Source organism: Aquarana catesbeiana, linkage group LG01 (genome assembly GCF_042186555.1).
Source record: "Aquarana catesbeiana isolate 2022-GZ linkage group LG01, ASM4218655v1, whole genome shotgun sequence".
Lineage (NCBI taxonomy): Eukaryota > Metazoa > Chordata > Amphibia > Anura > Ranidae > Aquarana > Aquarana catesbeiana.
In genome coordinates, this window is record NC_133324.1 from 547,147,087 (window position 1) to 547,162,994 (window position 15,908).

At 37.7% G+C, this 15,908-nt stretch overlaps 1 protein-coding gene across 14 annotated transcripts in view; it reads left to right on the forward strand.

Annotated features, from left to right (window-relative positions):
- The window catches only part of UNC13A (unc-13 homolog A), a 359,756-nt gene extending 346,934 nt beyond the window's left edge, over positions 1–12,822 (forward strand). For 7 of the 14 annotated variants that reach the window (XM_073595327.1, XM_073595322.1, XM_073595334.1 and 4 more), the window contains 5 exons: positions 1,036–1,183; positions 4,758–4,814; positions 6,107–6,199; positions 6,964–7,123; positions 11,410–12,822. In XM_073595327.1, the coding sequence (XP_073451428.1) occupies positions 1,036–1,183; positions 4,758–4,814; positions 6,107–6,199; positions 6,964–7,123; positions 11,410–11,695 (744 nt within the window). In that variant the 3' untranslated portion in view covers positions 11,696–12,822. The remainder of the gene's footprint in view (positions 1–1,035; positions 1,184–4,757; positions 4,815–6,106; positions 6,200–6,963; positions 7,124–11,409) is intronic. The other 7 variants (XM_073595338.1, XM_073595349.1, XM_073595354.1 and 4 more) reach the window with 1 other exon arrangement.
- Positions 12,823–15,908: the final 3,086 nt, after the last annotated feature.

Sequence of the window (15,908 nt, forward strand, 5' to 3'; positions counted from 1 at the left end):
GTCACTGGTTGCTAGAACATTGGCAGCCACCATCATCCTAGCAACTACAGCCTTGAGCTGGAAGCTGTCATTAATAAGTGGCAGTAGTAATGAATGACTTCTTGTACAATCGAAGGTTTGCTGCAATAAGCGGGCGAGCGGCCCTTAAAGTGATTGTAAAGGCAGAAGGTTTTTTTATCTTAATGCATTCTATGCATTAAGATGAAAAACCTTCTGTGTGCAGCAGCTCCCCTCAGCCCCTCTAATACTTACTTGATCCCATCTCTATCCAGCGATGTTGCAGGAGAGACTCGGCTGCCCAGGACTACATCCTCATTGGCTGAGACAGCAGCAGAGCGCCATTGGCTCTCGTCGCTGTCAATCAAAGTCAGTGAGCCAATGAAAGGGGAGAGGGGGCGGAGCCTAGCTCGGCTCTGTGTCTGAATGGACACACGGAGCTGCGGCTCGGCGTGCCCCCATAGCAAGCTGCTTGCTGTGAGGGCACTTGTTAGGGGTGAGGGGCTAGGAGAGCCGAAGAGGGACCTGAGAAGAAGAGGATCGGGGCTGCAAAACCATTACACAGAGCAGGTAAGTATAACATGTTTGTTATTTTAGGCAAAAAAAGAGACTTTAGTATCACCTGTTTGCTAAAGCGCAGAGCTAAACTTCAGGGCAAACCCTGCAATACCCTGAATTTGTAACTCATAACACTGTGAGCCACTGCACACTTACAGGGTTGTAGCCAGCAATCTTTAGTTGGCTGTTATATTCTTGCCCTGTGCTCCCCTAGTCCTTTTTGTCCCCTTTATTTGTACCAGTTTCTTCGCTATGTGTATTTCCCTGGTGTCACGCAGGCTTCTTCGCCTGCTGTCAATAATTGGCAATTTTCTGAGTAACTGTGTTAGAGGGGCAGTCACAGCTACGAGTATGATGTCTTTAGTTTTGGTTCTAGGAATATTGATAATCCAAAATGCATTAATGGCAGTGACATTCATTCAGTGTTTTTTTCACTGTGACTGTTTGCCACTCATTGTACCTTCTTTTCTTTCAATACAGCAATATTTCCACGCTGGAGGTGTTGGTCTTAAAAAGACTTTCTTGGAGAAAAGTCCTGACCTGCAGTCTCTGCGCTATGCACTCTCGCTATATACACAAGCAACGGACACACTCATTAAAACTTTTGTCCAAACACAGACTGCTCAGGGTGAGACTTATTTCATGTGTTTTATATAATCCTTTTAAATGTTTTTTACATACTCGGTGATGTAATACTTTGACAGAAAATATATGTCAACTTTATCATTATTGTGTATCCTTTATTTACTACTCATTTTTTATTTCCTAATTGAAGACAACAGAGAAATCTTACTATCTCAAAAGTAATTAACTTGTGCATAGCACCAATACCAAATTAGCAAAGTGGTCTGTTTAAAAATCCATGGCACCATCAAACCAAAACACATCATCCATAACAGGAATACACATTACATACATAAGTATGTTTTTCAGAAGTGTTATGCTGATTGCATTGTTTTCCAGTGCTTATAGTTTATATTTTAAACTGATTTATTTTACGCATCAGAGAACTTCTGAATTCTTGCCATTGTAATGTTGCATCAGATTTTTCTGGTTTGTGGTATAGCATTTTGGTGGAAAATTTATTTATAGGTTTGCCATGGAATATAGTGGTAACACTAGCTTTTTTTTTTTTTTTCAGGACACTTTGATAATAGTTTCTGATGTTTTTGCATTGAAAAACATGCCTTCTGCTTTTTTTATGTAGAATGCTGTGCTATGCTATGCATACATACCAATATGATATGCCCATATTCCCCCCAGGCAATCTAGGCAAGATTCAAAGAATATTCACTGAAATCTATGACTGAATTTAATAATACTCGGTTCCTTTACAGTGAAAAAAAGCAGTCATTCTTCTAAGCCACTTTGCATAATGTTTAATGCCAAGGACAAATAGTAAAACAAAACCATTCTAGTTTTTGTTTAGTATGTATGTACTATAAAGACATGAAAAATTTGTTAAGCCAAGCATAAAAGGTACTACAGTGTCCTATGTGACTCAGATTACAGGCATTGTGGTAGGATCACATAATGACAGCGGTGTATGGTCAGAAATATATAAATACTGGAAGAGTAAGAAGGATACATGCATACCATGTTTTTATATGTTGTTTTTCTGTGTTTTTTGCCTTATATCTATGTATATTTTTTCATGTCTTTTATCCTTGTGTTCTTTGCTTTATGTAATAGTCACTTTGGAGTCCCTGAAACACAGAAAACCATTTCTCATTTTTATAAATCCCTATTTTATGCAATTAGTATGTAAGCTATACTTCAGCTGCACAGTCCACAAGGAACCATTCGATGGCAACATCACTGCACTAACTAAACTTTGTGAAATAAATACACAAAAACGTTATACACTAGGTTTTACATTTTTTCATATTCATTAAATTAAATAAATTAAATTAAATAAATACATGAAGGCTATCAGTTAAACATCTAAAAAATAACCAGTAAATGTAAGACATTGACATTTAAAAATAAGAACTGAGCTACTAAGCTTGATGTAGATAAATAGCAAGCTGCTTTGTGGTTGCATTCATGATCGTGTTAGAAAGGCAAAGTGAACATTATAGTACAAAAATACTGTGCTATGCTGAAAATTACTGTATCTGTTAAACACCTGAGTCAGGGCTAAGCCCAATCAGAGATTTTCTCCAGAAAAGCTGCATGTAGATTTCCTGGAGAACATGTCATCTGACAATGTTTGATCATTCCACATAGGCAAAAAATTAGGCTACTATGCAGATCACCTACTTTGTGAAGTTTTTGAACGCTTTGAGGTCTATTCATAAATGTGTTCACCCAAGACTCACAAGACTTTTACCCAAGATTCACAAAATATTCAATTAAAAGATGCATGAAAGATGTGTGAATCTTACCTGAAAACGTTAATGAATTAGACCCCTTTGTTTTTTAACATAAGGAATTTTTTACCGAAATATGTGAATCCCAGCTTTACCCTTGGCCACTTACAAACTTGGTAGATTCTCATTTACTGCAATACCTACTTGCTAGCTAGCTATCTCAAATTTTGTTTGTTATAACTGACCAACTCTTTGCTCCATACAAACGTGTATTAATAGCCCAAACTTTAGTTTAGTTTTGGGTACAGTAGAAAAGGTATAAAGCCCTACTTAGTTACAGTTAGTTACAGGTATCTCAGTGTAGAAATTTTCATCCACTTCCTGTCCTGGAGTTGCAACAGGAAGTGAGAACAAATCTCTACAAAATTAATGAATTCCCCTCATTAAAAAAATGTCACTAGTACCCCCTTTTGGAAGATTTACTCTCACTCCTTTCTTTGATGATAGTTTTAAAATGTTGGATTTTCCATCTCTTTCAGGGACAGTGGTCAGTGTAAATAAATAATAGACAGCACTCCAGACAGCTAACTTCTCAAGTTTAATATATTTATGAAAGGAAACCTCATATAAAAACATAACAGTAAATTATAGTACATGCACATGATCTCTCCTTAGTTCCTCTATCTAGTTCCTCTATCTAGACAAATGCAAACTCTCAGCTACAAGCATCATATACATTTTCATTCGAACAGAGAGTAGATCCACGCTAAAAGTACAAGTAACAAACATCAATACACATGGATAGATACCAGAAAAAAACCTTCAGTTGGCATGCGAACACTCAGGATCAAGTGGAGGTGGAAATCAATGTTTTAAAACCCCTTTGTAAAAACCCCTTTGTCAAGTAAGATCCACCAAAGATAGTGAATCTACCTTACCGGGACACAGACACTATAACAACAGATAATTGGAAAAGAAAATTCCTGACATTGTTTCTTTTATAGAAATCCCAACTTACTGTTACTATCTGGTGGTTTCTAAATCACAAGTCCACTTTTAATTAAAAGCGTTGAATCTATTAATACCAAAGAGAACAGGGAATCAGCATGCCATGTGATCCCGCCTATCTCACTACAACCCATTAAAAAGTACAGTGGGTAATTGGTTACCATTGAGATTAAAAAAACTGAATGCTAACACCCTACAATAGCTTTAGAAAAACAAATACCTCACAAATGTAAGAATTTAACATATGCAATATCTATCAAACAATTGGAGGTAATTAAATAGTGGAATGATTTAAGCCTTTCCCAAAGAAATGTATCAATATTTCAAATTGTTCAGAAGGAAAGTAATTATTTTCTTGAATTTTTACTGGCCATAAGAAGTGATCACTCCAAATTAAATTAATCAGTTCCACAAAGGGAAGATGAACCAGACCAAAAATTTGTTATATAATACCTAAAGTTACCTTCTTAAACTGATTCTTGAAGTTTTGTTGTAATGTGTTTCCTAAAGACAGCAGCAGGAAAAGATAAAAAATATGTTACAATTAGAAATTTCAGTCACAATAACCCCTTCAAATAAAAAAAATTAAAAGAACCAATTACCTTAATTATCATATGACTACCGTGCCCAAAGAATAGTCATTCTATACCTAAGCCAATTTTAAAATATCACTTATTTTTACAGACCAGACATATTTCCCAGTACAGTTTAAAAACATCTAAAAAAACATGTCACACATTTTAACTAATATGCACTTGATTTGTGCCCTATGGTAACATATTTATGCTAACATTAGTAAAATAATCCTCTTTTCATGTCGACCTGCACCTTCTACTTCACATCTCTTCCATCTCTTCTTTCTTCCTTTCCTTTATCCCTCAGTCCATGGTGGAAAAGGTATTAGGTTTACTCTTAGTGAAGAGACTTATCCAGAAAAGGGTATGTCATTGACGCAAAGGTTTTGGAAGCATGTCCTATATTGCTAGGCAAATTAATCATTTCCACTTTCAGCTATAGATAATTTTCTGCCTTATGAGGAGTAGTGGAGGGGTTTGGTTAAGCATGTAGAAACTCCAGTCCCACTTGTCAGCAGTTAATACCATATCTTCATTTTGCAGTGTTGTTTGTTACACAGAAAAAAAAAACTTTTTATGTTTTATTTGTTGTGTGTGTCTGAACTGTAGCTGTGCTAAGTAACCTTTAATTATTGCCATGCATCCCAGAATTGTATAAAGATACTAAATTACTAACTAATTTAATGCAATTATAGACTCTGTGATCTTTCTTTAGTGACCGCCTAGTAAAATACTACAACAATATGTCAAGGAAATATTTATTCTCACCACACTGATATCAGATCTGCAAAATTGCTGCAATTTGTTTACCTGTATAAGTGGGACTGAAGTATTAACTCCTTTGCTACTGGTGATAAAATATAGCACGCTATTGGGACTCTTATCTTAAAAATTGAATGTGAAGCTTGTCTTGCAAGATACTGCAAGATGATTCTTTGCCTGTAGAAAGCATGCAGTAAATTAGTTTGGTTTAGCCCAAATTTACTTTGTAGCAGTATTGTTTCTTAAACTATGAAATATATAATGAGAGTGTTTAGACCAGGGATATGCAATTAGCAGACCTCCAGCTGTTGCAGAACTACAAGTCCCATGAGGCACAGCAAGACTCTGACAGCCACAAGCATGACACCCAGTGGCAGAGGCATGTAGTTTTGCAACAGCTGGAGGTCCACTTATTGCATATCCCTGGTTTAGACCAAGTTGGAAAAAGTAAATGTTAAGATAACAGAAAAAGAAGAAATCTATGGTGGAATCTGCAGGTGTGTAAAAGTAATACATTATGATAGAGATTGGGGTGGGTGTTTTAACACATGCTTTCAGTTTAAAGCAGAAAGAAAACACTACGTTGCATGTTGCACCAAGCAAGCATGGATAGACTGCAGTGGACCCATAGAATGTCACAAGTATAAACTGGTAGACTTGAGTTACAAGTCAAATTGTAACCCAGCTCATCAGTAATCAAAACCAAAACTGAATTGACTGCTGGCAGGTGTAAGTATACTAAACTAATATAATTTGTATATTCTAAAGGAGGTTGCCGAGTGCTGTTTAATCCTTTTAAACCTCTTCGACCCTGTCAGCAGTTATACTCAGAAAAGCCTGGTGCCTATGGTTCTGTGATGATATGCTAAGAATTCTTATGTTTGCATTTGCCAGGATCTGGAGTGGATGATTCCGTTGGAGAGGTTTCCATTCATGTAGAACTCTTCACCCATCCCGGAACAGGGGAGCACAAAATTAGTGTCAAAGGTAAAAAATAAGATACCAATTGCTACTTGTTCAAGAACCCACGTGGCACTGAAAACCAACAGATTTTACAAAGCAGACTAATGAGATAACTAAACATGCTTTATTATGAAAGACTTATCAACAGTGATGATCAGAGGGGTACAGAACAGCTTGGAAAAAGGTTCACATAATGGATTTTGAGGGGTCAGTTGCAGTCTTTCAGAACAAGAAATTAAAATTACTATTTATGTATATAGCACTACTGCTTCAGAAGGTACTGGTACATGATGAGTTCCCCTACTGTTCGCAGTGGTGACCCACCCTGTAACTGGACCTGAAAGTACTGTCAATGCTGCCAATTTGAGAAAAATGTGAATGTGAGAGAGTTTAAATGGCAGTTACTTTATACAATTAATTTAAATGGAATTCTATGGTTCAGTCACAGGCATATCCCAAAAATATAGGTTAAAACAGAACCTGAGCTTTATTATATTGAAGAGATTTTGGTCAGATGTACCCAAGTCCTGAGTACAGAACAAGAGCTCCAAACTAAGACTAATTTGGGACCCTTCAGGTACACTAGGATCGATATAGAAAAACAGGAGCAGAGCTGAGGCAATTTACAATTAGCAGTCAGATTCTTTGGCTATAGCAGCAAACCAGATGTTTGAAATCTGGTTTGTTGCTATAGGCAGCTGCTTCAATTTTGCTTGAATCGTATTTGACCAAAACAGATGGAATTCATTTTGCAAGATTTTATAATTGTTTTTTGTTTGTTTTTTAAGTCGTTGCTGCAAATGATCTGAAATGGCAAACTTCTGGGATTTTCCGCCCTTTCATTGAGGTAAACATGATTGGTCCAAACCTGAGTGACAAAAAGAGAAAATTCACTACAAAATCTAAGAATAATAGTTGGGCCCCCAAATACAACGAGAGCTTCCAATTGTGAGTATGCCTACAAACATCAATATCACATACCAAGCACAAATCCCAACAATAAAAATGTTAATATTACTTAAATTAAACTTGTCAAACCTGAGCCATTTAAACTGAGCAATACAAATAAATGATAAAAATTGCATACATGGTTAAGTAAAAAACAGATGGCAAAATTATTAGTAGGCCCTGGGATTTTCAGATAAAGTTATATGCATTTCTCAACTTTTTCTCCATAAGGCAAGCTTGGCCCCATCTACTGCCAAGCATTTAGGAGGCTGTGAGCAGGCAAAATCGGGACCAAGCTTAACTTAGGGGAAAAAGCTACACGTATTTTGGGGTTTGCTTATGGTTCTGGTAAGTTGGTTCACTATCTTTGCATTTTTTTCCCATATGCTTAGTTTGGACTGTGATTTTGTTTAAAAATATTCATATAATATATATAATACTGGGTGATGTTAATTTATAGCGCCCAGAGTCAGGATATAGCTACCTTATTTTGAACTGGACTGCCTTCAGCTTTTCTACACAGCTGTAAATATCTTCTTCTGCTGAAGCACTATATGAGTCATACATATAAAAATACTTATAGCTGGGCCAATAGACCCAGGGGTCATCTATTACCTTACAGTAGGAAGGGTTTCATGTGTATCTTGCATTAGGGTTTGAATGCAAAGTCTACAAATACTTATACATATGCCACCTTTCCAAGTACTAAGTCTGTGAAGGTTTTCATTCATCCAGGTCATGGTATGGTGTGTAGAAGTTAGCCACATATAACTGGACATGTTCTGTAATGCTGAAGACATTTCACCCCTCATCCAAGTGGTTTCCTCAGTTTGAGCCCTGGTTCACATTGCAGCGCTTTGGCATGCAATTTGACATTTGTCAAATCGCATGCCAAAGCGGCGGCTATTGCCAGCAATCCAAATTTCTGTACTAATTTTAGCGACTTTGGGGTGCCATTTCAATAGACATCTGTGCAAAAACCCACACAGATGTCTCTGAAATCGCCCCCAAAGTCGGGGCTGACATGCAGGAATATATTCAGCTGAACTCGCACAATTTCATTCCCGCTGTCAGTGTGAACCTGGGCTCAATGTGTGAGGCAAATACCAGAGCTTTCATAGCCACATGGGTAACTCAGTCACCCTAATTCAATACCGTGGGGTCAAAAAATGTGTCAATGAAGATGCTGAGTGTCCAAGCACAATATAGGGTGTAAAAGTTTTTTGAAGCCACCCTGTTTTCCTTTGCATAATCAAATCATTATGCTGGCAGGAAATCTGGGGCAGGTATTAACTTTTCAGGCTACATTACTGAGGGTGTGATTTGTTGTTTAATTACTAGGGTAAAGATGGTAAAACTGTATTATATGAGAGTGAGATGTGGTGTTGGAGGTTCCCACCCCACAATACAGTTTGCTCTACTGTATTTTGTTGTGTCACTCTCTATGTGTTAATGCATTACTGTTTCTTAGTAACTAGAATGGACTTGCTCTGTTCCTTGTTGTATTTGGGGATAATGTGTGCTAGTCTATCCTGTACTTATACAAGAGCAGTAATTAGTATGGAAGGGGATCTCAGACTACTATGTTATGTTGTGTAGTGTGGTTTTGACTGCAAATACATGTAACATATAATATTTAGTTTACTGTCTTCTACTGTCCATATTTTGGTAAATCTATGTAATATAGGATAGATAAACATTGTGTCTGCTAAATGCCAATTGCTATTGGGTGGGTATTGCTGCAGTTATGTCCTGACTATATCCTACTTCTCCCACAAACCCACGTAGAGCAAGATGCAAAGACCAAAGATGTTATCTCTTTTTTTCCTTTTATTTTTAACTCAGAAATCCTCCTGATGTTAAAATAGGGGAAGAAACTACAGAGTGTTGGGGTGGGGTAAACTATAAAATATAGATTGCTGCAGACTGAACTATCTGAGATGCCAGTTTTCTTTGTTTTTGAACCTTGTGTTTGATGTCACTATAAGTCTGTGCTCAAGGGAGTGGTGGGAATCAAAAAGCAGATATACAGTAGTCTGTAGTAGTGGGTAGGTGTCCCGTGGACGTCCATGTCCAAGTCACCCTAAGCCTATTTAAAGCTAAACAGGGCCCTAAGCAGACTGTTAGCATTGCCCCCCCAGCCATATTTCTGTACCCTGTTTACCTATAGATCGCAAATTATTTTACCTTCTATATATTCCTATATGCGGTACCCTAATAGATTTTAAGTTGTTCCACTCTTTGTATTCTCACTTATATCTCAATTACGGTAATTGTAAGCTCTCAGTTCTGTAGCTTCACTTATATAATAATACATTAAATTCTCTTTTGTCTTCTGTATCCTCCCTTATATCCAAAATGATTGCAAGCTCCTCCGCCTTCTTTAATATACCCTAAAAATTTGTATGCTTTTTCACCTTCTGCATCCTCTCTTGTACCATGATAGATTGTAAGCTTATTCACCTTCTGCATCTATCAATTAAATTCTAATAGATTGTAAGCCCTTCCATCTTCTGTTATCTCCCTTATACCATAAAAGATTGCAAGATTGTCCACCTTGTGTATTATGCCTTATATCCTACTAGACTGGAAACTCTTCCACCTTCTGTACCATACCTTATACCTGAATTTATTGCAAACTCTTCCTGGCACGTAGCTTAGTAAAAGAGGTAAAGTTATGCTGGCTTTAATTATCCAGTCATGTGCAAGCAAAAATCCTGTTTTTTTTTTAAATTTTCTTATCACGATTGGATATTCTATACCAATTGAATTTTTACTTTGTTTTATCACATTAACTTTGCAAAGTGAACCTTTATTTTGAAAGTAAACATGCTCTACTCTGATAAATTAGGGCAAGACTTTCACCTTTTTCTTATGACAGCTGGTGGGGTGACTTGGTAATTGGATGCATTCATTGCAACAGTGCATTACTTTGGTGCTGGATAAGACAGTCCAGACTCTCTGGTAGAGTTTTTCATCCTCATCTCCCAATATGTTTTTATATAGTAGTTTTACCTTTGGGTGAACTCCTGTCATTTTATTAATGTTGCTCTGGAGGAGCAATGTGGTAAATTGTTGATCTGCTATTCCTTATTGTTGGTGTATTGAATTAGCTGAGTTTGCTCTGTAAATTCAACCACTCTACAATTTCAGAAGGTAGTCTTGGTGGCAAACTCTGTTCAACACTGATAGATTTTTGTCTTAGGGTATCAATGGTAGAGTGGGTCTAATTCAGACAGTCATTTAGCTTTTTAGTTTGCAAGCCCCCTGCAAAATCTCATTAGCCCTATGACTTTTTACTACTAAACCCAATTGCAATTTGCTGTAGGTGGGTCCATGATGTCTGCAACTGAGAATAAAGCATTGCTATTTACTGTATAGTCTACTGTCCACAATAAAGTTTCATAGGGGTGTTTTAATTCATAAAACATAGTTGCAATGGTGTCACAGTGTCTTTGTACTAGTTACATAAATAAAGTACTATGTAATCCAAACATTTTCTTGCTTTTTTTCTCGATTTTCCAAACCAGTTACAGGGTCTACCATCCAAATATTTGCCAAACACAAGCAAAGTAACCTGCAATATACAGTCCAGTTTAGTGAGGACTGCAAAGACATGTACAATGGAAAAAAAAAACTGATCAACAAACACATGGCCCAGCACATGAGGGTAAACTCTGCATAATGCCATTTTAACATCTTTACCCTTGAGAATGGACAACAATTCACACCATCAATTGTTTAACTTGTACAATTAACACGTCCTCAACACAGTGACACCATTGCAACTATGTGAATCAGAACAGGGTTTCATAATTTTTCACACCTCTGTGCCGTTTTATTGTGGACAGTCAATATCTGTCTAGATACATTTCATAAAACCATGGTGATTTATTTAAGATAAAGTAACATGTAACTGTAAGTGCTGGGGTATGTTCCTGACACTTTTTAGAACTGAGGAAGCCCCTTGGATGAGTGGTACAGCATCTGATTAAGTGTGACCACTACCAGCTGTCCCTATGCTACCTCTGCAACACCTGTACCTAAAATACATGTGACCATCATCTATTTTATTTTCATATCCAGCTACAGTAACATTTTAAATATTTTGTTAGCACACAGGTTGGACTTGATGGACTTGTGTCTTTTTTCAACCTCACCAACTATGTATCTTGTAACTTTGTAACTCATTATTATAGAAACAGTGTGATGCACAATTAAATGCTTAGAGTATTTTAGGTTTTTGTTTTATAATTATGTCTAACCCTTTATTTTACTTCTTGTAGTACACTGGGGAATGAAAATGGACCAGAATGCTATGAACTTCAGGTGTGTGTGAAAGATTACTGCTTTGCACGTGAAGACCGAACAGTAGGCACAGCTGTTATGCAGCTGAGAGATCTAGCACAAAGAGGTAGCTGTGCCTGTTGGCTGCCACTTGGACGACGTATTCATATGGACGAGACAGGACTGACTATTTTAAGAATTTTGTCACAGCGCAACAATGATGAGGTGGCCAAAGAATTTGTCAAACTCAAATCTGACACTCGCTCTCCTGAAGAGGGCAGCTAGGGAGGTAGGGTCCATCTTCCATACCTTAAATGAAAAGATTACCCTTTCTACTGCCTTTCACCCCAGGCCCAGATTGTAGATAGTTTAAATATTTTAAAAAATACATTTTGAAACACATTTAACCAAGTCACTGCCAGCAGTGCTTGCCAAGCTCTGCATAATGCTCATCTGCCTTTCTGACAGTGACATGGATAAGGTGTACACAAATACACACCACCAAGGGCTGCGTTTATATGTGCCATTGTGTTAATGTTTGCCCTGCTGGACTACATAAGCACAGTGGTTAGGGGGCCTTAACCCATGTCCTGTATCAAACTGCTGGGCAGTTAACTGCACCCTGGCAGTGGGAGGATTAGCAGTTTGAGAAACCATGTATCCCTAAAAAAGGGGGTACAGTAGTCACTATCCCTTCCTTGACTTGTCCGTTTAAGTTGCCTGCACCTCACCTGCTGTGTATATAGGATCTTCCTGTACCAGTGTCTTAATCTGTGCATTGGTGCTGCATGGGTATTAGTTTTCTATGAAACAACCACCCTAAACCTTTATCCCCAAAGCTCTTGGTAAACCCTTTCCACCTCATGCCTGTTTTAAAGCCTTGGACTGCAAAAAAAGACACTGCCAACTGCTCAGCACCTCTACCCTATCCTTAAAATGCCCTAATAATCCAGCACTAAAACAGGCTTACAAGTCCCAGATTCTGATCAGGACACGAAGGGCAAAACATCCTAAGCTCCCACCACATACTGCACAAGGGGTTGACACTCCCATATGATTAAAGAAATGTGGCATGCTGTTTGGAAGGAAATGCTGATGATATCCCATTGCCTCTGACCCGTCCATTGTGTACAGAATATTCCTCCTCCTGTTCCTTCCTCCTGGGTGCATGTGAAAATGTTTTGCACTAACTTGGACATTTTTGGTCTCTGTAAAAATATTTTATTATAACAGCCATTAAATAGAAATAAAGAAAGGAATGTGCATTTGATGTTTTAAGTTTTCATCCAAAGTGTACTCCAGCAGCAAAGAAGAGTGGAGCGGTTGCCCATGACAAGCAGTCTGATTTCTAGTTTTATTTTCCAGTAACATTTATTTTTTTCATATAATAATAAAATGAATAATAACTAGAAGCGTGCCAATTCCTTTAAGCTAATTTGAAAAGGTGTGGTTTACTTAAGTGTAAGGACCCATTCACACTATTGTGGTATGTCATGCATTAGTGAAAATTGTGGTAATACGGCCCATTCATTTCACTGAGCTGCCTAACACACCAAAAAGGAGCATGTAACATATTACACATGTTGGTATGATGTGGTGCCATTAATTTTTTATGGCATCCCTACGCAACTTTAAATAAATAAATAAATATGATGCGCTAGAGTGTGCTAACCGTGCCCTAATCCTGGCACACAGAGATACAGTGCATATACGACAGAGTATAAAGTAATTTAACCCCAATATGTGCTATATCCCCCAAGATGAACAAACTTAATGTGCACAAATAAACAGTGCAATGAGCATGTGAAATGGTAATATCAACAAAATTCTCCAAACTGAATCAGTGCAAACTAGGTGCTAAAAGTGCAATAAACAAATAAATAATAAATAATATAATAAATAACGTTGATTCATAAATGATTCATATATGCAAACAAAAGCTGAAAAATGACATGTGCCAGCCAAAAAGTGCAGAGTGACACAAAATACATATACTTAATCGTCCATCATAAAATAGACATATATTAAACACAAAAGTCCTTAATGAAAGTGATGACAACTGTGCTTCAGTGATGATGTTTTCAAACGTGCTGTGATTCCATGTGCCACATATCATGCGATGGTGAAGCAAAAGGTGACCCCCCCAAGGTAAAGGGCTCACCTTAGGAAATGTGACTAAGTCGCTAGACAGGGTCAGGAAACGCTTATGAGCCACCCAGGGCTCAGTATGGATCACAGGAAAACAGGCTCCAGCATGGGCTCAAATCATAGGTAAAAAGAGAAAGGATCCATATGGTGTGATAACGTTTAAAAAGTGTTTATTAACAAGGTCAGATAAAAAACTCTCCCCCAGAAGGGGGGACTCACATAAAACAATTGTTTTATCCAGATTTTTATGCCTCTTCTGAGTGGTGCACTGACGCACTCTCAAAATGTGAGTATCCCCTTCTGGGGGAGAGTTTTTTAGCTTTTGTTTGCATATATGAATAATTTATGAATCAACGTTATTTATTTTATTATTTATTTGTTTATTGCACTTTTAGCACCTGGTTTGCACTGATTCAGTTTGGAGCATTTTGTTGATATTACCATTTCACATGCTCACTGCACTGTTTATTTGTGCACATTAAGTTTGTTTATCTTGGGGGATATAGCACATATTGGAGTTAAATTAATTTATACTCTGTTGTATATGCACTGTATCTCTGTGTGCCAGGATTAGGGCATGGTTAGCACACTCTAGCGCATCATATTTATTTATTTATTTAATATTTCACACGCATTACAAGGCGTGACTCGTTTATGCGGCTGTGTAGTGCTTACTTTTAGCACTAGGTTCATTTTGGTTTGTAGGAATTTTTCTTTGTTCATCCTTACGCAACTTGCCAACAGACGTGAGTGAGTTGCAGCAACGTGCAGTAACACTGTTGTGCATTGCGGTTTGCTGGTAAAAATGCTACATGCACCTTTTTTGGTTTATTTTGGTGTGTGGGGCAGCTGATTCAAATGCTAACCACAGTACAATAGTGTGAATCGGCCCTTAGGTGCAAAAAATGTTTTGAGCAGGGTTTCAGAAACAAGGGTACTGACAATTAACACTCTTTCTGTGCCAGCCACACATCCATCTTTGATGAACCTTGTGCTGTTGCCCTTGATGGGCTTTGCAAACATAAAGGATGTGCTAAAATGTTAAACATAGCTAACTAGACAGCAACATATAGGCTCAGCTTCATTGTTACAGTGAAACTCCAAAGCCTCACAAGTATAATGCCATTTGCAATATGGCACCATCTTTCTGTAGCCCTCTGCATTATTACTAAACCGTGTAACCTGTACTTACTTTTACCATATTTACAAGGGCTAAATGCTGCCATGTTATATACTTTTATTATGCCCAATGTTTGAAAGGCAAAATACTTTTTTAATGTTCTCATTTTACCTAAGTTAGCAAACATCTCATAGTAGCATGCACCCTTATTTGCAAACATTGATAGCTTCCTATAGTTTTTCTGCCAAACTAACATTTTCTACACTCTATATACTGTGCACACTTTATGCTGTGTATGCGAGCCCTTCAAACACTGTGTATGATGCATAAGTTTCATATGCTCTGTACATGTATATATGTATATATATGTGTATATGAGTTGTGTGTTATATAGTCTAGTATAGTTTGCAAATTCTGATGTGTATATGTGCTCATGTCCTTAGGTACATTTAGGTACATTTTGTGCTGTGTATTCTAAATACACTCCATGCTGTGTACACTGTATCTACTGTGTGCACCATGACTGCTTTGTGCATGTTATATGTGGCATCTGAGTTCTGTGCAGGGTGTCCTGTGTGTTGTCTGCACTGTGTGCTGAAATATGGCTTATACCCACTCCTTTCACTTTCTGGGAGTAGACGCCAGTGGGGAACAGGAAGTTACATCATGTATTTAAATATAAAAATGAGAGAACAGCATTAGTCACAATAATAAGGCTAGGCAGTGGACAAGATTTTTACAAAGGCTGGCTATGCAGTAGATGAAGACCCATCAGAATGAGGCAGGGCAAAGGACAAGAGGTTGTCAGATTCAGTCAAGGCAGTGAGCAGATGGTCTACATAGTCAGACAGGGCAATAGACAGGAGATCAACAGAAGCTGGCCAGGTGGTACACAGCATGTCCTCAAAGACAGTCTGAACTTCTGTCTGGAACTGGGCAACTGGCAAATTTTTTTGTTGAGGCAGAGTGGACAGGTAGCAAGGTGGAGTTCCCTGTGGCCAGAGCAGAACAGTTTAGCATATTCACTGATGAGGTCAAACAAGCCCTTTAAAAACCAAGAAGATCTTTTTATGAAGGTGGTTTATGTAAGAAAAAAAAATATTATTTCCATCTAGGTTGGCAGGCCAAAGTCGTTCTGGGTATAGCTGAAGACAGAGAGATGCCAAGACAACAGTTGCAGGAACCATGACTGAAGGAGATTGCTTTGCTGCCAGGAAAATTATCTTTTTT